The sequence below is a fragment of the Chiroxiphia lanceolata genome, chromosome 5, assembly GCF_009829145.1.
Source record: "Chiroxiphia lanceolata isolate bChiLan1 chromosome 5, bChiLan1.pri, whole genome shotgun sequence".
Taxonomy (NCBI): Eukaryota; Metazoa; Chordata; class Aves; order Passeriformes; family Pipridae; genus Chiroxiphia; species Chiroxiphia lanceolata.
The window spans coordinates 27,047,979-27,074,619 of record NC_045641.1 but is presented as its reverse complement, the minus strand read 5'-3'; the positions used below and the strand labels follow the sequence as shown (position 1 = coordinate 27,074,619).

The 26,641-nt window shown below is 38.3% G+C and overlaps 1 protein-coding gene across 2 annotated transcripts in view; it reads right to left on the bottom strand.

Moving 5' to 3' along the window:
- BMT2 (base methyltransferase of 25S rRNA 2 homolog) overlaps positions 1-25,049 on the bottom strand; it is a 34,390-nt gene extending 9,341 nt beyond the window's left edge. Inside the window, exons 1-3 of one of the 2 annotated variants that reach the window (XM_032687610.1) lie at positions 24,847-25,049; positions 13,369-13,510; positions 5,018-5,191 (exon numbers count right to left, since the gene is read on the bottom strand). In XM_032687610.1, coding sequence (XP_032543501.1) covers positions 5,018-5,191; positions 13,369-13,510; positions 24,847-24,997 — 467 coding nt within the window. In that variant the 5' untranslated portion in view covers positions 24,998-25,049. Of the gene's footprint in view, positions 1-5,017; positions 5,192-13,368; positions 13,511-23,941; positions 24,061-24,846 lie in introns of those variants that run through there. The other variant, XM_032687611.1, reaches the window with a different exon arrangement.
- Between the last annotated feature and the right edge of the window lie 1,592 nt (positions 25,050-26,641).

The following is a 26,641-nucleotide window of genomic DNA, read 5'->3' as shown; positions in this document are numbered from 1 at the left end:
ACCCCTGCTGCTTATTCTTTCTTTGCAATTGCAAAAAACCAGTAAATGCTGGAGTTAAACAATTCTGTTCCAGTCCACATGGTCAGACTCTACACTCACCTGTTCTATAAAGCATAACTTGATGACTGCATCCACATAATTAAAAAAAAAAAGAAAAAAAAGAATATATACAGCACTACTACTACCACCCAACAGTTTGAGCTCTTTCTATTAGATCATTTACAGGGCTGCCTCTAAAAAATTTCCATGATGATTTGTAACATATTAGAACATCCAAACTCCTTTAATAGAGGCAAACAAAGTCACAGCTTTCACAGGGACTTCACGGAGAAGAGAACAGTAATAAACCTTCTAGTAAGCAAATGTTGTTTTTTGCTTCAAGTTTCTGGAGCCAAAACCAATTGTCATCTCCAAAATATCACTTGTCATGTTTCTGGGAAAGAGTCAGCCCTAGAGAGATAGATAACTTCAAAAAACTTTCAGAAACAGATCTGCAGGGCCAGTGGAGTCCAAACAAACCATGGCGGTACTCATAGCAACAACAAAGCAGTAAGGAATACTGCAAAAAAAAAGCCTTTAAGCAACAATAAAGAGATCTAGGCTCTCTGGGCTCCTTCCAGACTCCCAGTCACCTCCCAGAGAGAGGATGATGGAGAAGCAAGAGAAAACATCTTGTTGCATTTGGCAGAATAATAATGCCAAGTTTAAGTATTTTGCTTCTATATGGAAGAGAAGACATCCAAGACTTACTTCTCTCAAAATACCACCACGACCAAGGCAAACAATGCAAAAATTATCTTTAAGTTAAAACTGCAAACATTACCAAGCTACTCCGTAAGTCAGTACCAAGTGGGATTTCAGAATGAAGGTGACAGCAACAATGTTTCCAAGCTTCGATAACAATAACACTGTAATCTGTGCAACAGGAATTTGCATAGTGTTGAGGCAGATCCTGGTGGCCATAAATCACAAATGTGGACTGAGGTCAAGTAGTGTCTTTTCCCATATAAGGGTAGTACGAGATTTCTCAGACCAGCATATCTCCTTGTCTATCAGATAGAGACACTAATGGCAGATTCTCACCCATTCAAACACAAAAATGTATGTCTTTATATGCTTGTGCTCCATATGAGAGTCCAATATGGTAACAACAAATCAACAGACATGTGGGACCACAGCAAACGTAACAAGAGGGAACATGGCTCTACTGTGCAGAGAAAACTTCCCATAAAAAGGAGAGACAGACTCTAGAGATCTAAACATTTTCCTTTAAAGTGTTCAATGAAATAGAACAAAATTAAGCCGCACAACCCAGAACCATCTAATTTCCAGAAGAGCCCACTTCACCTATGGTAGAGTAAGAAAATCATGATGATGTATTTATTCTGTCTTCCTATTTACAAAACCTGCATTCTTTGCTGCAGCATTATTTTTGACTGCTTAAAGGGGGACACTACTTCACACTGCTACAGCTTTGGAGCACATTTCTGGAAACCTACAACTCTGTATTCCGAACTAAGCAGAAGCAAGAACCTCCCATCTACACTAATGGACAACTAAGACATTTGATACAGGGCAAATTCACTCTGATAAGTGTGTCACATCTAAGGAGTCCTGTAGTCTATGTTCAGTATATAAATATACTTTGAAACCACAAAAGTAGCAGATTCAGATGCTCACTTGTGTCTTGACTTCCTGTTGCTTGTCAGGTTTTGCTGCCTCTTGGAATCCTGGTACAATGAATCACTTAGCAGCAATCCTCAGACTGCCAGTTATCAGTAGGAGCAGGATACTAATTAGGTGCTTGAAATAATTTTGAAACTATTAAGAAGCACTTAGATTCTGTTACCAAACATACACAAAGAGCAAGGACCACTGATTCCCGTGGTCTGAAGATCACAAGTTCAGATACCTACTTTTCAGAACTGTAACTCTTAAGTCAGATTCCTCAGTGAAACTGTAACTGTAATCTACGTGACAATCACTGACCCCATAAGTCACTGACTTTGTTAGAAATGTACTCTTGCTGAATTAATTATTAATCACCCTTCAATGTCCTGTTTCCTAATGATTTTCAGTCAAGGCAACATTAAAAACATGGGAAGTATTTGCCACTACAAGCAATCTCCAAGCATATATCTTGAATCCAAAGTTCTTTAATGCAGGTAGTAACGTGCAGGTAGAAAACCAATATGCAAACAGTTAAACATCAGAAACTGGTAAAGAAGGAAACACAACCTGGAAAATGAGTTCATTTTAAATACATCCCACACTTGTTCAGTTTAAAAACTTTTCCCTGCCCATGGCAGGGTGATGGGAACTAGATGATCTTTAAGGTCCCTTCCAAATCAAACAGATCTGTGATTCTAACCTGATTGAATGAACAGCAGCTCTTGATTATTAGCCCACTTAAAAATGCATCTATTATTCAACTAAGTGCTATGTACAGGTAAGTAACATTTTCTCTTGGAAGTAGATAAAAAGAGAACAATTACATGACCATAAGAAAAGTCACCTAATCTCTGACACAATTCACTTCAAGAGTTGATGTCCTAGTTTACAGTTTTAAGTTACTCTACTATTTATCAAGGATGGGATGGGGAAACAGTTCAGAAGCCCTTTGCTGCTGCCAGAAGAACAGAACCAAGATATACATCGGGTTCTGAGTGGTAACACTGGGAGGCCTCAAATCTTTCATGACATCCACATATAAAGATATCCAATGGGAAGGTCTGTCTTGCTGAGACACACATGAAAGAAGGAATGTACCGTCAGAGGTCAAATCAGCATCTGAGAAGAATCCATACTAAAAAGCAAGACTGCTCAATTTGACAGAAAAAGAGGAGAAATAATACTCAAAAAGAAAACAAAGGAGGGTCTGATTTATTGAAGGGAGGAGCTGTTAACCAGCACATAACAGCCACTTTTATCTTGCAAGATTGAGTCACTTTGATGCTCAGCTTCACAACAGATGCAGTTGTAATGTTAGAGACATTAAAATGTCTCTAATCACATGTAGAGAACTCATTCTGGGATGGAAGGAAGTACTGTGGACAATACCTTACTTTTCATATAGACGAAAGTAAAAAAAGTACTGCTCACATTAGTTATTTCTGAGAGAACTCATCAATTTTAGTCTGGCAAAGAGGTGAGCAACATAAGCAACTGGAACTGGGTTCATCAAAGTAGCTGACTTTCTGATCTGCAGCAAAATTTGCACTTCTGGTTCCTACAATGTTTCCCACCATCACCTTTAAGAGCTGAGTGCCTGAGTGCCTACTTCTCTCCACTTCTCCCAGCATCTTTTCTACTAGATGGTGAACTTTTATTACCAAGCTACCTTTGTTCCTTACCAAGTACAGGACAGTCTCTCTATAATAATTTGACAGTACAGGTAAGTTCAGGAAAAGTTCTTATCTGGTTTTAATACTACTTGAGAGAGGAAGGAAAAAAATTATTGTCTTTATACTTACCAGAGTAAAACAAAAGAGTCACAGACTTAGTCATAACTATAGACAAACTCACAACTCCTAATTGTAATACTACATGATTGGAATGTAGATTAGACCACTTATACCTTGCTGATTTAAGGTCTGTACAGCTACTAAAAACCTTACTATCATTTGTTGCTTACTCAGGTAAGTATTATAAAACTTGCCTTTGCCAAGAATGTCTTTATGAGTGTATACATTTTTAAAGTTTTGAGAATGAAAATAAAAATAATCATCGCTCACTATATTAACAAATACTTTTAAAATAAGTTATAAAATTTCTCTATAACTACTTTCTGTACACACTAGTCAGAACAAAAGGGAAGGCTACAGACTACTTGTAGCAAGAAGGAATTCGGGTGACTTTAGCTCTGCAACAGCCACTATTAACTGTAGAAAGTATGAAGACAGAGTACATGCAAAGAGAGCGTTAATGCTTTTTGACAATGCCTCCCACTGGAAGACAAACGAGCTTTAAGTAATGTATGATCATCAAACCTATTGATTTAAACAAACATGAGAGACACAAAAAACACCAGTTCCTAAGGAAAAACGTGCTTATAATAACATCAGCAACTTGTTCATTTTTTTCCTAGCTGATACTACATCTAACTTCAAGTAAGTGCTGATCACAGAAGACATGCTACAATAATGAGAAAAAAAATCTCTTTACACAACAGAACAAAAACCCAGTACTGCGGGCAGTTCTAAGAACTGGTCTATAAAGAATATAAAACAAGTCATAAGTGTAGCATATACAGACTCTATACTTATGCTTTCATAATTTCATTGTATTTGCAAAATATGATTTTTTTTTCCCATCACACACGGAATAGCCACAAACATGACCCATATTATTTAGGAAAAAGAAACAGAGGGTGAGACTTCACTGAAATAATATAGTTAGTCCTGAACACCAAAAATAAAATTCTTACTTGAGTGAAGGTCATAAACAAAATTAAAACTGTTGTTAGGAAAATACCTCAAGGATACTACAACTTTTGCAGAGCCAGTCATCAGAAAGCTAGCACATTAAAAGTTAACGGTTGTAATTCAAAATTGCTTTTGAAGTATATAATTGGAATCAAGAGTTTCTCTGCAATTATTTATGAAGAGAAAGTTTTAAGTACTCTGATATTTACATTTGGCACTTAGTACTTACATAAGCAATTGACTTTTCAACAGTGCTGAACAGCCATTAGATTCTAACTTAATTAACATCTCCCTTATTTCACCTCAAGGTTTAATATAAATTGCACTGCATACCAATGACATACTAAAGTGAAACTGCTCTAGCACTTAAATGAAGATGACTAAGTTGTCATTCTCAAGCAATTTTTTTTATGGCATCCACCAAAATATACTACAACATAAGTAGTTCTTGAAATGTATATATTCACATGAAAATGCCCTTTCTTAACTATTAAAAACACATCAGACTGATCTAATGAGTTATGGGGAAAAATGTCAGGGTAAATTTTAAAACTCACAAAGGGGGAAAATTCTGGAAAACAAATAAAACTTACTCTTCTGTCATAGTTTCATGATTTGTCAAGCCAAAGTTTGGCAAAGGATCTTCAATCTTGGGAGTCTGAGGAACATTTAAAGCTGGAGTGGTCTTAGAAGCAAGAAGGGCTCTTTTTTCATCTTTCTCAAGTGCTTTTCTTTTTCCACCATTCTGAAAATATTCTCGGCATACACTGAAAAAACAGAAAGAAAAATTCCCCAGGAAAAGTGAATGCTCTTTTTGGTCATTATTACAGGTAAGACACAAACGAAAGGTTTGAGAGATACAAGTGCTGTCAGCTTTTAAACAAATCTGGGTTTTACTGCAACTTTGGTAAACCAGCTTTAGAAAGGATGTGATACACCCAACAACACATCTGAAGTCCAGTGGTGGGTTTTTGTATTTTTTTTTCCCCTCAAATTAGGCCGTAAGTCACAGTTGAGTAAACAGATTCAAGATAGTTTTATCTGGATAGACCTTTAAGCAAGACAGCAGAAGTCTTGTCAGAACATCACCAGAGGGTAAAATGCAGCTGTCACCTGAGCACCACAGTTCTCCACTATGGTGCAAAGAGTTATTAAGTAGCTCCCTGTAAACACAGAGGATTTTGAAACATCTGTGTCTTGTCAGGCACATAATATGAGAGAAAAGAAACACAATCCAGGGTTATGGGCTGACTTACATTCACCAGTTTTCAATTTTGAGTTTGCCTGGGTATTTTTTGTTTTTAACTAACAGATATCTGCAGTAGCTGTATCATTGTGGAAGACTTATTTTAGCTTTCAGTTTTCCCCCATATTTATTTTTCTTATAGGAATTGGAACAAAATAAACTAGTCATATTCGAAGATAAATGTTAGCCAGTTTTAAGAAATTAACGTTATCAAAAAAGTTAAATTACACCTGCATACTTCAACCAGTAGTCAGCATTAGGCATGAGAAGCAAGCATTTTGTTCGAGAATAACTGAATTTCATCCAAAAACCAGAACTAGTGACCTGTTGCACAGGAGAACCACCTACTCATAAAGTACAGTATAAATTCCTCTTGTCACTGACAAGGCATTGTTTCCTCATTTTTTGTACTGATGCAAATCAGTACTTTTTCCATCCTTCTACCCCTGTCCATCATGTCACCTGAGTTCTCAGAATTCTGTATTCTTCTCAACTGACCTTCCTCATCTGCACATAAGACACTACCAGAGTCAACCACAAGGAGAAGCATCTTCTACTCCTTGGTTTTTCCTGGTGGACAGAGGGCAAGAGCCACAGAAAGGCCCAAGAATGGATAAAATTCTTCATGTTCAGATCCTAGTCTGCATACCAGTGCAGTACCACAAAGTACAAAAAACCCTCTGGCCAAATCCACCTATCCAAACAAAAAAAACCCCAGGTCACAATGCACTTCATAACCACTGAGGGTTATCTCCTTTTATGCTTTTCTGAAGGCACAGCGCTTCTGGCATGATTACTGCATGTTGCCCTTTTGGCTCCTGAGCCTTCAGAGGAGCTGCCTATGTACTCCCCTTGTGGAACTGAACCACACACCCACTGTGGGGTAACAGTGAGCATGTGGGCAGGTACTGTGCTAGTAGCTAACCAGAAGTAATGCACTCTGTAGTTACCCCACAGTAACTTGTTGATGTAGTCACATGTTTAACTTCTCGGCCTTTAAAAGCTGTCATTGGTCACCGGTTTTGAGTATGCAGTTATATAAGATTCTGCATTTAACAACTGTCTCAAGTAATGAACACAGCATCTCAATTATCTACAAAGAGAAAATTAAGGTATCTATTTTATAATTCTGAGAACTGACGTGGCGCCATTTTTAACTGACATTTAAACATTCAGTCTTTGATGACACAATATTAGGTCTACAATTAACATACCTGCTTGTGAAGAATTGTGCAATGTAAATGCTACCTGAGCTGACACTTCCTACAGTTCACACAAAATGTGAAAAAGGTATTTCAGGTCTAAACTGTTTTAAGTTTGCTGGCAGAGATTCAGGTCGGGTTTCTGGGTGAAGTGTGCAGTTCATGTTGTTGCTTTAAAAAAGAAACAAAAAACCCAAACCTGTGTATTTTCTCAATGAAACTTGTTTTCCATAGTTCAAATCTCAAATGGTAAATAACCTGTTCAAGCTGAGCCCCCTGCTCTGCCATGTGGGCTGGACACGTAAAGGAAGTCTCAGTAAAAGCCAATATGAATACTTAACATTGTGGTAATACTCTCCAGCAAGAAAAGAGAAGCTTAGTTTTCAAAAAGAGTGATGACCAAACCTAAGCATTTCAATAGAATATATAAAGAAAAAAATGAAGGCGTCATTTCCAAAAAACACTATATGAAATTTAAAAGCCGTGACAGAAAGGCAGTTTCTGATAGCTGTAATCAATGCTTGAGGATTTCAAGCACTCAGTTTTACTGGCTAACTGACACAGTCCATCTCTTTCCTTCTACTTTATAATGAGGAAAAGGTGAGCTTGACTCATGTTCCTTACAATATTTACAAACCAAAACCTAACACTGAAGATGACTTTCAGTGAGGACACAGAGAAATAACAAACTTTCCTTCAGAGTTGAAAGGAAGTCTGGACTTCCCATCATGGTTTCTGCCAGCAAAACATTTCTCCCCTCCTCCCACACGCTGAGGAACAAATTTATAAATGTCAACTGTCAGAGCTGCTAGCATGAAAAAAATAAAATTGCAAATGCTTCTACAGGTTTAACCCATCCACCTCCCAACATCCAAAGTGAAGGAAGGCAGTGTAAATTGCCCTTGTACACATTAATCATACCTATAAGAGCATAAGTTTCCTTTGGACTGGAAAATATTTTGCGACTGTCATGCACACCCAGCTTCAGGCTAAGGAAATTCAGTATTCAGCATAGGTGAGAGCAGTAGGTTTCTCAATGTAAAGTGTTACAATTTTTTGTCAGTATAATTATATTTTTTTAAACTTCAAGTTGAGAAACTTGTATACAATACATTTTTCCATTTTGTTTTTGATACTTGGTCTCAGTTCTAGGGTTTTGAGACATTTTCTTTTTGAGAAATGCAACTAGATCTGTAATCAGATGTTTCTCTGGTGGTGTGTCCACCCCAAGCCAGTTTATGGAGGAAGTATCTTTTATTATGAGAGGATTCAAAGCATTTGAAAATAGCCAGTAGTTAGCGTATGATCATTGCTCTAATTAGATCTAGTGTTCAACAAATAGATACAGTTTCATCAGAACAAAGCAGTCATAGAATATCCTAACTTGGAAGGCATCCACAAGGATCACTTAAGTCCAACTCCTGGCTCAGCACAGGACAGCCCCAAGAACTACACCATGTGCCTGAGAGTATCGTCCAAATGCCTCTTGAACTCTGGCAGGTTTGGGGTTGTGACCACTTCCTAGGGAGCCTGTTCTAGTGCCCAACAACCCTCTGGGTGAAAAATCTTTTCCTAGTATCCAATCTAAATCTCCCCTGACACAGCTTCATAACATTCCCTCAGGTCCTGTCACTGGTCATCACAGAGATCAGTGCCTGTCTCTCCTCTTCCCTTCACGAGGAAGTTGTAGACTGCCATGAGGTCTCCCTTCAGTCTCTTCTCCTCCAGGCTGAACAGACCAAGTGACCTCAGCTGCTCCTCATCCGCTTCCCTCAGGGCCTTTCACCATCTTCATTGCCCTCTTTTGGATGCTCTCCAATAGCTTTATATTTTTCCTATATTGTGGCTCCCAAAACTGCACACAATATTCAAGGTGAGGCCGCACCAATGCAGAGCAGAGCAGGACAATCCCTTCCCTTGACCGGCTGGTGATGCTTTGCCTGATGCCCCCCAGGACACGGTTGGCCCTCCTGACTGCCAGGGAACTGCTGACTCATCTTCAACTTGCCATTGACCAGGACTCCCAGGTCCCTTTCTGCAGTGCTGCTCTCCAGTCTCTCCTTCCCCAGTCTGTACATACATCTAGGATTGCCCCATCCCAGGTGCAGAATCCAGCACTTGTCTTTGTTAAACCTCATACAGCTGGTGATTTCCCAGCCCTCTAATTGTCGTGGTCTCTCTGAAGGGCCTCTCTTCCTTCAACGGAGTCAACACCTCCTCCCAATTTAGTATCTGTACACTACAGTATCACTGGCAAACAATGTGTTTCACAGCAAAAATTAAGACTGTCATACAAATGTGAACATTGAACGCTGTCTTTTCCTATTTTAAATGGTTTCCCTCCTCCTGTTTATGCCACCTCCCTCTTAATTCCATTCTCTTAAAAGTGAATTGCTTGAATAACTGCATTCATCAAAAAACCTGCAAAACAACATTTAAGGGGCTTGCAAACATTCATTCATTCAATTTTCCAAACCAAAGATGATCAGCTTTCCTAGCAGAGACTTGTTATTCTTAAAGATCCTGTATGAGATTACTTAGCCTTCCCCTCTTCTTTTGACTAGACAGGTCCAGTTTCAAGGAAAGAACCCTAAGGCTTTTGTGAAAAAAATTAGAAGATTTTTCATAATGTCTTTATCACTCTTGGAGTTGAGCTGCGGTTTGTTGTTTTTTAAATGCAGTGGCCAAGGTGATATTTTGTCTAAGAGCAAAGATAAATAAAGTCAGAGCAATACTTTGCATATCTTGTTGACAATCTCATCCATACTCTCCAGTATGATATTTGCCTTTATTGCAAAAGCATCCCATGAGTGCTTCATATTCAGTTTGTGGCCTGCTACGGAATCCAAAGAGCTTTTCAAAAGACTGACACAACCAATTATTCCCTGGTCTGTATTTCTACAGCTGTATTTCTACAGTTGATAATGTTTAATATAGTTGATAACATTTAGTATAGTTAACAACAGTGTTAATTTTAATTCTGCTCTTAGAGTGACAATTCCTTTCTCTTTGCAAATTTACAAATTTAATAAATAAACTTTATTCTAGCAGACTTCTAATAAAAGTATTGATTAGTTATGGATACAGAGCAGACACTAGCAGACTCCTTCGCAGTAAATCACATTTTAAGATAAGCTCCTCACATCTATTCTCTGCAAATTCTTCCAAACAGTTCTGCACTCATCTGACACTAATTTCAACAGAACCATATTTCTTTGCTCACGAAACAGTCCAAAGAGTTTTTTGAAAAAATATAGGTCTAGATAATGTTTTGTCATGATAGCAAAAAATAAAATCTGCACTTCTGACTATTTAAAAAAACAGTCAAGTCAACACAAGTCTTAACACTGATGCAAAAGCAACAGAAAGAAGCAAACCTGCTGGTCTAGCTTATTTTGTTCTAACTAGAAACAGAATAGGCTGGCATTCACTGTCCACACAAATTTTCATCAGCCTACCTATGCCAGCAAAAATTAAGAGTTAGGACAGTTAGGGTAAGCACCATCTTACCCTTTTCTTCATTTTGTATTGTAATACAAATGAAAGAGCACCAGAAGTGTTAATTTGCAAATACCATTTGCTATTTGCAATTTTCTAAATATATAAAAAGAAAGGAAGGAAAGAACAGTTGAGTGTTGCTCAGGCTTTTTACATCACTGCTCAGGGGATCATTAACCTGGATCTGGAAGTGGATGAAGTTTTAATCGCTCTTCTGCTGTCTCTCTCCCCAGTTCACAGTTCTATAATGTTGCCTTGAAACAAATAAAACTGGCCCCATACAAGTCAGCATATGGCCACCAGCACAATCTATAATGTACTGCTTTCCATCTGTTACAGTTCCTAGAGTCTGGATATGTGCTTCTTTAAATCAAAACTAAAGAGGTAAAATAATAAGTTTTATGTCATCTGGTTTAAGAAGTAATGTCAGAATTTTTCTAGTCTAGAAAGACTTTTGAAAGGAGAACTCGGCAACAAAACTGTTATTCTTGATCCTGAGAAGTACACATAGCTTCTCTAGTTGTTATTCTGCACTCTCTGATTTATTTTATCAGATGCTAGGAGAATATAAGGAAAATGAAAGAAAGAAAAAAACCCACAAAGTCTTTTGTGCCCTTTTTTTTTTTTTTTTCCACTTCTCAGTTTCAGATCTCTGAAAAGATATCCCTTCAAATTAAAACAAAACTCAGTCTCTCCTTTCTTCAGCAGGGATACACTGCTGGTTCCAAATTATTTTCAGCATTCCAGTCTCAAATTAAAATTCATCTAATATAAAACAGCTATCTTCCTGCTGTCATGGTGACACAGTAATAAGCATTGAGCAAAAGCTTCCACTGAAGTCTCATGTAAGTTCTTTTGCCTGCAATTATGCAATCAGGCACAAGGAAGAGTAACAACAAGGGGACCTGCCACCTGTCTGGCACACCTCTTGGCCCGGTGAGAAGGAACAAAATATTGCAGAACACTAAGTCAATGTGGTATGTTCTGGTATTTAGCAACGCAGGCCTCGGTTTATGCTGAGACAGAAATGAAAAATACCCCTCTCTTTCTGCTGATGTAAAAACTCCTGATCCCTTGACTTCGCAAGCTGAAGTTACACGCTTTATCTGAAGCTTTATACTAAGACAGAGCATTTTAGTGTCTCTTAATGGATGGATTCTCTTCCTTATACAAGCTCAGGCTGCAAGGCCCAAACTGGACACTTATTTAAATGTTTACTTTGTAAATGATCTATAATAGAAACCAAGTGAGAGCCCAAAACCTTCAATACACAGGCCATCAGCTGTCCTCCCCTGTCCACAAAGAACATTATCCTGTCCTACAGGGTAACTGACAAGCTTGCCACATGCTGAGGGAATACTGCTTAGCTGAAATTAAAGTGCACACAGCCCTATTGAAAAAAGTTTCACACATTACATGACAATAAAATTGCAAGAAAATATCAAGCAATATTCCACAGAATCTGCCCTGGGTCCAGTACAACTAGTTTTTTCACAGATAACCTGAACTGCGGGTCAGTTCCAGTTCCTTAAGGGATCTGAGAATGACGTTAAACCAGGGCAGGGTGTGGGGAAGACACTGCAAGAAATTACAGAACTAGAATTCAGTATGATTCAAGAAAGTGTAATGTAAAAAAGAGAAATACAAGTATCAGCATTTCCACAGAAGTAATGAATAGCACAAATACAAAAAAACAACTAGCAACTGAGGAAGCCTGCAACAGAAACAGGCAGTTGGGGATCACAAGTGATCATAAATCAATGCCCTGCCAACTAAAAAAAACCCAAACAAAACAAGCAAACAGAACCCAAAACATCACTAACAAAAATACCAAAATCCCACCAAACAAGATCAACAGCATAAACAAGAGTTTATTACATCATCAATAAAATCTGTTTATTTTATTTATCCCTGACAAGGCCATTGAAATGCTGTGTCCATTTTTAGGCATAGTTCTTTATAACCGAATCACCTCTCTTGTAACTGGGATAAAGATACATAAGGCATGTCCAGAAAGGGGTCTATAAAGAAACACTTATCTGTGGTGGGTTATATCCAAACTAAAGGATGAAAGTAAGTAAGAGCCTATGGCAGGAAAAAATCCCCTAGCTTGTTATTACTTGCTCCATTTCCAGAAGCCACAGAACAGCTCAAGTAGCCACCAAGGTGTACTCTAGATCAACTGTTTCACTCAGCACTTTGAAACACTCACCTGCAGGACCTACAGACTGGCACACAAGATTACTTTGCCCTTGTCTGAAGTCATTTGCAAAGGCAGGACCACTGATAAACTCTCTTCCCATTAAAATTTCAACAGCATTTTGTTTTATTCTGCTGTACAGATTCTATAGTACGTCTTGGATGCCAGCAATTCTGAATGACTAACATTTCTCCTCTTTTAAGAATTTATTTTCCTGAAGGATTGAAATAGTTTAGCTTCTCATTTCATTACTTCACAATTCAGATAGCCCAACAAAAATTAGATGGTTATGACTAATAGGAATTTTGAAGTTTTAAATACATTTGAAACAAGTTTCATGGTGGTTAAAGTCCGTTGCAGGAGACTAAGAATCGAAAACTACGTACCAGAGATTTGCATCTAGAGATCAAGCACTATTATGTGCACCTATCATATCAAACCAAAACCCTAAAAATTAAACTTGAGCTACACTCAATGCATTTACTCAGTTTAGGTTGAAAAGCATGGAAAATTACTTCACAGGATTATGTGCAAACAGCTTCAGTATGTCAGGAAATAAAACCTGTTTGTTGAAAATATTGCAAAAAAGATCACCTCATAATAGAACACTTCATAAGCTATTTCCTTAGCAAGTTGGAACACTAAGAAGGTATTGGTTTTAGGAAGAAATAAATAATTAACATGTTATAGAACAAATCTAAAATACTGGCAAAAAAGTAAAACATACTTAAGTTTTGTATTATAAATAATTGCAAGTAGAAGAGTGCAATTGTGTGTTTCAAATACAATAAGATTTACCTGCAACACCATTCAATTCGGCCTTCCCCTTCACAAGTTTTTGCCCAGTGATTATCTGCAAGGTTTTTCATTGCCACAGCATATTCACACAGAGTTTCCTCATCCTCACAGTGTTCACGCCAGATCTTATCAAAGTCTCCCACTAAACAAAACAAAACAAAAAAAATGCACATCAGATACAAAGTCTCTCATTATCTCCATGGCAAAATCCCCATCTTCCAGTTAAAAACTTACATAATGCACCAAGAGATTAGTTTACCTGCTCATAACAAAAAACAAGGTCCTCTTTCTCTAGTCAAACACAAAATTCCAGGTTTTGGAGCAGGAAGGGGCTATCAGGTACTTGGGAAACTAGAAATATTATCAGTACACAGATTTTGTTCAGCTTATTCTCTGAAATTAAAGTCCCTGGGAAGTTTCACTTTCAGGTTTCTGTGCATGAGCATTAACATGACAAACATTTTAGAAATAAACGACTGAAAGGTTTTTTACTAGCATTCATGCCCATGGCAAATACTGTGGATGCTATTACATGAAAAAGTCACAAAAATAAAGTTTAACCCAGAATACAGATTTCTTTGGATACACTGGAAAAGAAATTCAAGCCTTCATTGATTTCTGTTTAATCAAGCCAGGCCCAGTGAAATAGCTTCTAGGGGACAATACTGAAGAATCAAACTATGACCTGGCAACCACAGACAAACTCATCTGCAGATCTCTAGGGACAGATTTATTTCCATGCTCGCTCACATGCTGAAAAGAAATCTTGCAGACTAAATTCTGGCACTTTAAAGTAATCAAACGTGATGATTTTCCTTCTTTTGCTGCTAAGCATCCACTTCTAGCCTGCTTTACATAATGTACTGTTAAACAAAAACAAGATAAATGCTGGTAGTGGCTAGCCACAATTCTTATTGTGCTTTCTACAGCATGTAAACCCTTGGTGTACCTTACTAAAACTGTGTTTCTGCTCTAAGAAAGAAAAATATATGTTCGCTAGTATGATGTTCACTAATTTGTTTTGTGTTTCTTAATCATAAATGTGTGCACACATCTAGAATTTATGTCAATCTGTAGAATAAAAATTATGTGTTGATTTTGCACTACAAGCTAATACAGCTGAAAATAAGTCTTCAAGAGTACAACTGTACTTTAAGCTTTGATTTGGACAACCAACACACTTTTCACAACACGGTTCCAGAACCAGTTTTTGTACCACCTTTATATTAGAAGGTAATACTTTGAAAGTGTATCAGCCATAAACTAACAATTAATGTCTGTTAAAGCCTGAAAGCTTACAGTAGGACCTGTCCTCATATCAGTAAGAGATTTCTGTTTCTAACCCACTTATGGTAGTTTCTTTGATGTGCTTTGTTTCAATTAGCAGTAATTAATGAATTTCTTCCAGTGACAACCTTTTTATTTTTTCCCTCCTATGCAAAGCAGTAACAAACGTCACCTCATCTGTCCTCCACTTACAGAAAGATTGGCTATGATGGACAAGTATAGACATATTACTTAAAAGATTAAAACCAATCATCCAGGTTACTCCCTATTTAAGTTTGATTTAGGGATGTCATAGCAATTTTCTCTTAAAAAATAATCATCCAGCACACTTGTACAATCAAAATGAGTCAAGTTTAAAATTATGTGTTTATATTCCCTTGTGTGAGATGGCAGTTGAGATGGGAGTGGCTACGATTTAGTTTTATCAAAACAGGGAAGCTATGCAAGAAATCACGTACTCTGCCTGCTATTCAACAAGCATATACAAGACAGTTATTGCAATGGACAAAAAAAAAAAAGGTATAATACTGAATAGCATCCCTCATTATTTCCCAAATGATCCAAGTTCAGAGAGATATGCTTTATATGAAAAGGCACCAGCAAGCTGACCACCAGAGCAGAGAAAACATCCACGTCACAGGCAGGCCCCCACAGCAGTTTCTGCTAAAACCTGTGTGCCACTTTTCCAGAGCTTTCAGGAGACTCTTATGTACAAACAATCATGCAGAACAGAACATACTGTACTGAAAAAAAGAGAGCAGAAAATAGCATAGACAGTGGCCTACCAGCAAAGGAGGCAAAACAAGTACAACTCTGAGGAATCTGTATTAATCTGTATTTCTTGTGTCATCGAAGTGCAGAATCTATACAGCACCAAGCCAGAAAGCACTAGCCAAGTTCAAAGTAATTCTCCATAGCCAATTAATTCTGGTGCAAGTTAGATAGTTTCTTTGACTCTGAATCTTATTGCATGCTCCAGATTAATTGTGAAATGCTTGAATGATCTGCACCTGCTAAAGATTTGTTTGAAGAATACATGGCTAATTAGAAAGTAAAAAGTAAATGAATGAAGACTTATTGAAGGAAAATACCACAAATACAGAATCCAAAGTTTAATACTGTTCAGTACGTCATCTGATCTATTCTTAAGCGATTATTCTATTGCCAAATACCCCTTTTCCTTAAACGTTAAGAAATAAGACAGATGGGAAAGAAGAAATATGCAAACCCCAGATGTTCTTAACTAGCCAGTCCTTACTTACAGCAAAGTAGTGATGTCTCGTAACACTGAATCCTGCTCTCATAACAGCTCTTACTTCCTTCTGAACAAGGCATAGATTTGCACCTCTCCCTCAAAGTCAGACAAGGGTCAAAAGCATCCACAGATAAAAGATCTTAAATTCAGATATACAGCAACAGACCCAAAGCTGACGGACAGCAGGCTGAGACATGATCTTTGCATTACAACAGAGCTGCCTATGACAGTAACAGCTTCTTGGCTCTGCGCTGACAAGAAAATAAAACTGAATGATATGACTTATATAGGATACAGAGTAGAATGATTTAGGAGAGAGATGCAGAACAAAATTGGAAAATTCATCACGAAGTAATTTCATCACACATCCTATATCAAGTCAATTCTTTGTGCACTTCTGGTTTGTCTTCATTTACCAATACAGAGATACAGAAAATGGCTACGTGGGACAGATACGGCACAACTTTTGTATAAGGAACATTTAAATAGAAGAAAGAAGAATATAGGTGAAAGTAGGAGAGGACAGATCTCCACAAGATCACAGCTGACAGGAAATGTAAATATGGAGCAACTGTCTGGTTGTTCTAAGAGTAGGAGACATTCAGAAAGAGCAGCTTAAAAGAAAAAAAAAAGTTATTTCCTCATAAAATGCATAATTGAGTTTAAAGTCCATGCAGCTGGGCAAACTATAAGAAAATCCATGACAAACTCCATATTGAAGATGCAATTTCTACCTCAGGACCTCCTAGGTGACCATGAAATCACTCAAAGATAGAATGGTAAGCAAGCACACAGTGATAATCCAGCAGCACTTCTCACTTACTCTTGCCTAAGCATCTGCTGTCGACCCACTGTCAATACTTAATGCCCATTTTTCTGCCCTTTCATGAAGAGAAGCTCCAAAACAACTGCAGATAAAAGGGTTATCTTAAAACACTGGCACCATTGTGCAGGGACTTTCAAAAAGGATCTGAAGTCAAGCTTCCCTTGAGCAAGCAGAATGGCAGTGGATTGTTTTGTTTGGGTTTTTTTTCCCCACTATTTTCCAGAGTGAGCTTTAAGAAGACACAAACGGGCATATAAGATTCACAGAAGCCTTAAATCCAGAATCATGCTCCAATATTGAGTTGAAAATGCAAATAATCCTTCCTATCTCTTGAGATTTTAAGTGACTACAATAGGTCTTGCAGCATCCAATTTCAAAATGATACCTAGAACACATAAAAGCTATGTATTGATTTTTTTAATCAATACATTATAATGCATTGTGTATTAATTTTTACAGCAATACATTATAATCCATGTGCAAATACTGCATTAAATCTACTAGAGTTAAACAGTTATTTATGAATCAATAAATTCTTGCTTGCATAACCAAAAAGGCAGTAAAATATGCAGGAAGGTTTCACTACAAAACTAACAGTTACTAGAAAAATAAGATAAATAAAATCTTCTGTTAAGCAATCAGTAACACTGCAAATAAAATAGCAATTTGTGGTAGGCTACTGTAAGGGAATAAAAAGTCTTGCATCGCTGATCACATCTTAAAGTTAATACTTGATTTTGTGTATTAATTTTTCCATCTCACATACTCATGACCATATCATAATACAAAGGCAACTCAACACTCTTATTGTGCACCTAGAGATCACCTTTTAGGCAATTTAAAACCTCTTTTGAGCACTGAATTTTCAGAGATCTTCATACAGCTCAGATCTCCATCAAGGAACCAGTTATGCCAGTGTTCAACTGAAAAGTCTGATTGGCAAACCTAGCTCATAACAGGAGTTTCACAAACTCAAATCACTACAGTGACGTTACTCTAAAGTTATTTAATATTTGGTCAACTTTATCCAGAATTACCTAGAAAATAAATAAATTACCTACTTTTCACCTTGAAGATGAACTATTCCTTTAAAAACAAGAAAGGCCAAAGCCCACCGCTTCCAAGAATTCTGTCAGTGAACAACTGACCGACCAACTTGTTCTCTGTAGCACACCCTTTTCTAACGCAGTAACAAAAATCTAATACTATTTACCTAGAACAGATGAATCCATCTAAATAATTTCCACCCACATTAATATTGCCTGCAGAATAGCCAAGTCATAACCCTGAACTCTCCCACAGAGTAATCAGCAGTTGCTGAATACTGTCACAAAGAGAACAGATCAGGCACATAGAAGTTATTTTTCAATTATGAGATAATTTTAATTGTGGGTAACAGCAACAGAGACCTAACGTTAGCTGTAAGTTTCAGCAACTGAAAACATTTCTAATAGAGAAGAACCATACAAGATTGGTAAGAACTCCCCTCATTCCACATTTATTTACAAGGTCTCATCAAAGCTCCCTAGAACAACATGAGAAGACCATTCTTGATGGGATAATCCTACACCATAACTCTTCTCTCCAGGAAGTCTATTATCAAGAACAAAAAAATACATCTTTCTTCCATCCCATTTTTTTAAAACATTAGTTTTAAAAGGCACTTATTTGTAGAGTGTTAAATTGAACTGTCATTTAAGGTATGCTTATGAAGTTAACAGAAAAATTAATTAGTCCATTATTCTCCAACTTCTGACAGAACAAATCATATCAGTTGGCATTTTTAACAAAACACAACTCTCTGTAACGTAAAGGAAATAGAGCTCAGTTTTGCTAAAGTCAGTATTTTTCATTTTGGAATGGGATAAAACCCCAAACAACTAATCTGAATAATTCTGTTTTATCAAGCAATAAAATAGTTGTCATATAGAGTTATAAAAGTATTATATGCACCCACAAGAAGAGATATATAATTACTATTTTCCTTAATTTCATTGGTACTCTTCAAAAAACAGTGCTGCCATCTCTGAAAATCTCAAAACTGAGCACAAAATACTTCATTCATCACCAAATAAACTTCGCATCCCAAAATTTAACTGACACTGTGCATTTAAGCCTTCATGCACACACAGTGCAGGTTTAGATATTAAGCATCAACTTCCTCCAAAAGAAACATTACTTTAGCACTTGAGAAAAAGTGGGATTGGAACTGCCACTATTTCCTTTTGTAAAACTAAAATGTTCTGAATTCAAGGTAGCTGTAATTGAGTCAAAAAAAAAAAAAGAGACCAAACAAGGGTTTAAGGGTCTGAAGCCTTGGCAAATACAAATAATGTAAAAAACCAGATTCAATCCATTCCTTTTTCAATATTTTCATTTACAGCAAATTGCTTTCCTATTTTCTTCTCTACCCGAGCTTTGAAGGCTCTGGTAGAAGAGAAAATAAGGTCAATACATTGACTACCAATGAAAGACAGAAGCAAAACTGACATGTTAATATTTGTATAATAGTTATTAATGTTAATAATAAATTAATAAAAATAAATCTTGCTCATTGTAAAAAAGCAAACCTATCACAAAACTAACACATGTCCATGACAATACTGGATACCTTCTGGATAACTGGATAACAGGCTGCTGGCCATAGCAATGCCTAGCAAAATATCTGAGTTTTCTTTTTTGTTGTTGATGGTAATGCACTGCAGAACGAAAAAATCCATCTCATTTTCAGTCTCTTAAGACCACCTCTCACTTGCTGGAAACAGTAAACTAGCTTCTACAACATATTAAACAGTAAATGGGAAAAGCAATCTTAACACTGTTCACTAGGCTAAAGCTGAAATTAACTTTCTATGAATATCTGATAAAATTTCCTCATTAACCTTGTCAGTTGAAATTTAGCTGTACTACTAATGTATGGATGCAGTGGCAATGATAAGAAAAATTAATTACATGAAGAGTATCAGCAATTATACCTTCATAATTTTCAGTATATACAAGATAAACTAAAAGCATATCTAGCATTCCTTGTGAAAGACATTAGGCATTTTTGGCTTCAGTGTTTTCCAATTTTACACATCTATGTACAGAACATGAACTTCAACTTGGACAAAGTTCAAGCAATCAGAGCTAATATTTTCCTTCTCTTGTCTGACTAGTATTTGTTTCATATTTCTCAGGATTTACCTGAAATACTTCAGAATAAAATATTTAAAAAACCTGAAGTGTAAGAATCTAATTTTCTCTGTCTCAGTATCAATGTTCCTTCCTTCTACTTACATAGAAAGGATTCATTTGACCAAACGTGGATTTTTACATTTGACCTGTTAGATAAACCTCTTATCCATCTGTTTACGCTGAACAGACTCAGAGGGAGCAATTCATGTGATATTTCAACATCTACGGGGGGTCAGCTTAGATCACCTTGAAGACTTATCTGTCTCTCTGATCTGCTACGAGTCTCTGATGGCTGTCACACAAACACTGAGGAGCTTGTTTGTGATAGTTTAAGCAATTACTGCCCCCAGGTGTTGGATCTGCTCTGCTGGAAACTTCACTCTCCTCTTCCCCAGGCCTGACTTTGTGGGATGGAATATGAGCTCACCTTAACACCACCAACGCCGAGATGAACACTTTTAACAGAAACTACTGAATTTGGTAATTTGTACAAATGCAGGAGCAAAAATTGGAAGCAGTTACTGTACAGATAGGTACAGATTTCATTATGCTGATGCTGCAATAGGAACACAAACTTCCCTACTAGGGCAATAAAGGAGCAGGGAAGAAGGTGACATATACCTGTTTGTTCAATGGGTGCAAGCTTGTGTTGCAGCCAGTGCTTTTTCAAATTTATGGGCTAACTAAATGATAGCAATAATTAAATCCTGCAAAACGTAAAATATTATGGGATTTCTAATGAAAGCTTCCATGCAAAACTGTGGTGTGCAAACTTTAAAGGCAATAGAACCTCATGTCATAAAATAGTATCAATTTTCATTTTAATTAAATAAAATTTAGTTTCTATTAGTTGAAAATGGAACAGTTAGTATTACGAAATGTCGTCTTCTTCCAAGAAATTAATGCAAATGAGGAAACACAACTTGAGATCTTGAAAACATAGGTTTATTTCTACTGTAAAGCAGTTATATTTACCAAAAGGGACTAACAACTGTAAACTTATCCTGTAGAGTTCAATGATAAAGTTTTCCTGTCCTGTGAAAAATGACACCATTTCAAAATCTTTTACATAGAGAAGAACTTAAGCTCTCTCAAGGTTTTTCATGGAAAACACGAGAGACGAAGACCCCATGAAGCAACTGACTTCAGACCAACTCTTCTGTCTAAATGTCTAAACCACATCTACTCAGGCTACTTATTATCATCAGGCAGAGTCCTTAAATTCTTCCTTATTTTCCGAATTTGAAAAACCTTTAAGAAAGTTGTTATCCACTTTGATGAGTTTCAACAAATCATTCTTTTAAGGAATCAAACTACCATCTAGAAATGCGTCTCCCAGCTTCTGTGATACGGTAACTAGTAACATGACAAACACCAGTTCTGTGTGATTCTTTAAGCCTGAACAGCCTTAACAGGTGCATGTAAGGAGAAATGAACTGTTTTGGTGAATATACAGGAAAATATGTCATAAAATACCTTTACAGGCACCTCCGCAATTTTTTCCACTTGGACTCAACATGGGATTTTGAGGGAGAAGTACAGGGTCTTGCAAATCATCTTTCAGACTACACAGAAAACCATCTATAACTGAGGGTCATGTTACAGAGAAAATGTTACTTGATAAATACAGCTCTGCATGACTAAGGTAATAAAAAACTAAGAGAAAAATAGGATGCCTCTGTATCAGGAGAAGGGATTTTTATTCCAGTAAAAATTAAACCTACTTGGCTACTACAAGCAATTGGAAACAAACATACATCACATAGCAGATGTTCAGGAGATCTCGTGTAGTTCCTTGTGAACCATTAAATCTGCTTTTACAAGTCTATCTGTCAGGCTCGACAGACATCAGCCTACATGCAATATATGAAACATCCATGCATTTATGCAACCAACACATCATGCTCCAGCCCATGGCTACAGGTGCCCAAAGATACATAGAGGAAAACTGTAAAATTTGGGGTCACCTGTGATACAAAGCAATAGAACCAAGTTCAAGAGACTAAAGTATTAGTCACACAGTAGAAGAACTAAAATTGTTTAAAAAAACAAAAACATGCACTTCAATGCAAACTTAAAAGCATTTCAGCTTCACCATTTCAAAAATGGTAAATGCTTGTCCCAAATACACTGGTATACTCTGGGACTATGATATGACATGAGTCACAGTACAGAAGTACATAAAAAACACACGATACTTACTAGTAGAAGCAATTCAACAAGTGCAGAAATTCAAAAACAAGCCAAGGTTCAGTTTTGATCAATCACAAGAGTTAGTTTTTAACCAGAAAAAACAAATTTAAAAAAAAAATAAATCAAACCCTTTAGATGATATGATGCTGACTAAACTGTAGCAATTCCTTAGTAACAGCAAAAAAATTGCTGTGATGCATCCCTAGTTAAGAAATATTGCTCTTGCACTTTGACAAGTATGCAACTTCTTCAAAAACATGTTAGCTTGCAGTTCTGGACCACATTGTTGCTTTTCCACTGGCTCATCCAAAAAAGAGGTGAACCACTGCAGAAATGAAACAAAATTATAGCAATGGTGACAGTTATAAGCAACTCAGATAATACACTAGCTTACCTTTTACAATTGTCCATTAAAACACAAACCTTGCTAACATCAGCAAGGCAAATGAATTCTCAAAGAAATCAGCTTATTAAAATCAAGCCTGTATAACTTCTATTAACACACATCTCAGTGTCTCAAGGACGCGTCTAATGCAACACTTCTAAGAGAAGACAATAACTTAAGATCATATTACAATATCAAGGGCTTTCTTAGACATATCTATCCCGTGCAAAATAATAATGTAGCTTTCAGAAGGATACTCAACATGCTTTTTCATCTACCAACAAAATTAATATGTGATTCTATTTTAGTTCCTACAAACAACTGCAGTCCATGCAACAGCAATTTTGCATGTTTGCTTATCTAGACAAAATGGAAACTAGCTCAGAGAACTCTAATAAATGTAAGAAGAGGCAGAGAGAGTTAAAAAAAAAAAGGAAAAAAGAAGACAATACAAGATTCTGGAATAATACAGGAAAATGCTTTTGCTTCATATAGAGGTGAGTGCACTGCACTGTGGAGTCAAGACACTTTCCTTGTGCTGTAAGCACATAAGCAAGGATGTGGATGTTTTCTCTTTGCTTTTTCATATCCAAGTTATAATTCAAACTGTACTGAGAAATTACAGATTATTTGTTGATTTTTTACTTTGCTTTAGCAAACTGCCATCTTTGATGTTTTCAGGGTAAGTTACTTGCCAGTCAGTGTCACTGAGTATTACAGAAAAAAAAAATTCAAGAAAAGATCCTTCAGAGGTCAAGCATGTCCTAGTATTACAATTTCAGAATGGCACTAAGGGTTTTTAAAAAGGAGATTCTCAGATCTGCTTTTAGAAGCATAGAGACATGTAGGGAGAAAGGACACCAAAAATAAAATTCTTAAGTTAAAAGAACCTAACATATGAAGTACAACTGACCACTAACCACTATTAACTTGTAAGGATCACCTGTTACTGGACGAGTAGGTAATGGGTGGAGCTCTCCTTGTTGTACAGATGTGATGAACGGTTGGTTTGAACTCTCAGTGAAATGACATATCATATTGCTAATTTAGAGGGACTAGAAAAATCACTCTAAAGTTTTCACTAATGCATGATTTACAGGACATACGAAGTAAATGAGGGTGCTATTCTGTCTTTTGCTTAACCAGTTACACACAACCTACCCTTGCACACAAACTTGTTCTTTGTTGAGAAGTAGGCTTACAATGACTTCCATGTAATTTAGGCTCTCATTTAAAAAAATTCAGTTGTTACAGAGATTGCTCACTTAAAAAAAAAAAAAGTTAGCAGTGCCAATGTTTTTCTGTCTTAATTTGCAGGCACTCTGGAATGACAGAGAAACATGTACTGCTAAAAGCTGGACTCCTTTGACAGAATTTCAATATTTATATATATTAGGTTCATTCTCCCAACATCCAAGCAAAGAAGGGAGATCCTTCGGTTTTGACTCACCAAGGCCAAAACAGACAGCAACATTCAATCAGTGTCTAGATAGGTAGGTATTTGTGCCCAAATCCCATGAACTGGCTCCAGGGGAGACTTTGAAAGTCCAGAAGGCAGTATGATCTTGTTTCTTCAACCAAGTGTCATATGAAGATATAGAGAAGAGTCAAGAACTGCTGCCTACAACAGGAAGAGCTCCCATTTTATGTGTGTTCTTCTAGAGGTATGCACCAAAGAGCTGTGGACACTGCAAGAATGAATAGGTGAATGTTCTGCAATCTGTGCTAGCATTTCAGAGAGGTTTTAAAGCACTCCAATACCCTCACAGGAACCTTGCACAAGGGCATTAATACTGATGACAAAGTAGACTTTTCAAGGACTCCGAGTAATTTATTTCACAACAGCTTTACCCCAACCCTTTCTCTTAGTGCTCCATACCGAACTACTGCTCTACGACTGAAGGACAGGAGGCACAAACAATTCACAAAGACCTGTGCCTTTCCAGATCACCGTTCAATCTCTCTTGGCATTCATGACCTACCGTCCTCTCTCTTGCAGATCCTCAGTTTGAAAAACTGCTATTCGACTGGGACGCTCCCACCCCTGCCAGGAAGGAGGCTCCGCTGGCAGCAGCTCCAGGAGAGCGGCACAGCCCCGGCAGCCCCAACCAAGTGCCCTCGGCGGGGCTGCGGGCAGCCAATGGCAGCGGCGACCCCGCTCTGCCGGGGAGGAGCAGGAAGGGAGCGCGGAGCTGCTCCCGGCCGCTGCTCCGGCCACCCTCCCCCGACACACCCTCTCGGCAGCGCCAGGGGTACCGGGCCGGCCCGCCGGCCCCCGCCCGCGGGGGGACGCCCCGATCTGCCGCCGGCGGGGGCAGCGGGGGCCCGGCCGGGGCGGCCCCTCCCCCGCGTTACCTTCTCGGTACTTCTTGCGCAGCCGCCGGTGGACGCTCTTCACCACCCCGGACAGCTTCTCCTGCTCCAGCTTCCGCTCCTGCTCCGGAGGCGGCGGCGGAGCGGCGGCGGCCCCGCCGGGCCGGGGCCGGGGCTGCGGAACGGCCTCCATGGTGTTCCCGCTGCTCCGCCGCGCACGGCCCGGCCGAGGGGGGCGTGAGCTGTGCCGGGCTGTGCCGGCCGGGCATGCGCGCCGCCCGCCGCTCGGCCTGCCGGGACAGGGAGTCCGGCGGGGTGATGCTCCCGCCGCAGCCGCCGGCCGCATCCTCGGGCCCCTTGCGGTCCCTCGTCCTGGATGGCACGGGGCTGGCCAGACCCCCAGGTGTGGGCTGGGTTACTGCCAGCAAAACTTCCCACGCTCCACATCTGGAGCGGGTCACTGCGGTGATCGGTAAACCAGCGGAAGAAATGAGGGAGAAAATACCCTAAGGGACCAGGGGCAGTGCAACTTCCCCCCCTCCCCTCCGTGCATTACCCCAGTTCGTATCCTTCCCAAGAGGCCCCCGTAACAGATCTGTCTGTGGGTTCCTCTGACACAGGGGGGCAAAACCTATTCCCCACTTACAAAAGACCTTGTGGAAAAAACCTGAATTCAAAATACCCTTGCGCAAACCTGAGCAGGTTGATGTTCGTGGTGTGGGTGCGGGCACTTAAGGAGCACAGTTTTGTACAGGCTTTTTTATATCTTCATGGAGCTGCCGGGCCCGTTTTTCAGCAGAGCACAGTTTGTGACGTTTATTTGGATGGAAATACACTGCTGGAGCAGGACCAACACCTGCAGCCAGCAAAACTACACCTTACAGGGGAAAACCTTTATCTGCAGATCTCTGTGCCCAGCTTCAACCTTTCCCCAAACCCGAAGTACTTCAGTTCTCTCTGTCAGTCATTATTGGAAATAGGATAGACAAAATCATTCATCACAAGATCGTGGCAGTGAAATCTGCCACGAAGGTCCTTCCTTGTTTGCTTTGGCCAGAAGCAGCTAATTGTCTTTTCTGAAGATGTTAAAAAATATGAAGGAGGTAACTGCAGCTACAATGAAATCAGTCATGAATCTGACGTGGGTCGGGTTAAGATTTCACCCTGATGAGAAGTCAGTGACACGTACAATTTTATGCAATGGGGTGTATATCAGGTCCACATCAGATAGTCCTGCCAAAAAGATTTTGCAGCTAATCACAGAGCATGGTGGTTTTCTGCTTTTCTGATGAAATTCTTTTCAAGGTGGAATTGTCAAAAACTAATGTCCAAAGAAAAACACTAATGTCCAAAGAAAAGTTTTTCATTGTTATTGACTGCAAAAACATCTCCTTTTCACCTGACTCTGAGCTAGGTAGGCAGATACTGCATCTCATCCATCACCCTGAAGTGCCCACGTAATGCTCGAAGGTCCAACATTTTCAGTGCTTATATTTCTCAGAAACTGCTTAAAAAACTTCAGTGTAGTTTGAATCTTCCATCCTTATGTTTACATGTTATTATGTATTTTATTGTCAGAGTACTTCCATTTGGTTTGGTTTGGGTTTTTGTTGTTTTGTTTGTTTGTTTGTTTGTTTACTCAAAATATAGGGCAATGATGGAAGGAGAATTTAAATTTTTGCTACTGACATCAGCATTAAGAAAGGAAAGTTCAGTGTGCTGTTTGAGTTATTCTTTAACTACATTTTTCTTTTAGTTTTGAAACTGAAATAACTGATGATGAAATAACTGATGTTAATGAAAAAAATACCAGTATATATTGATTCTACTTTGACGT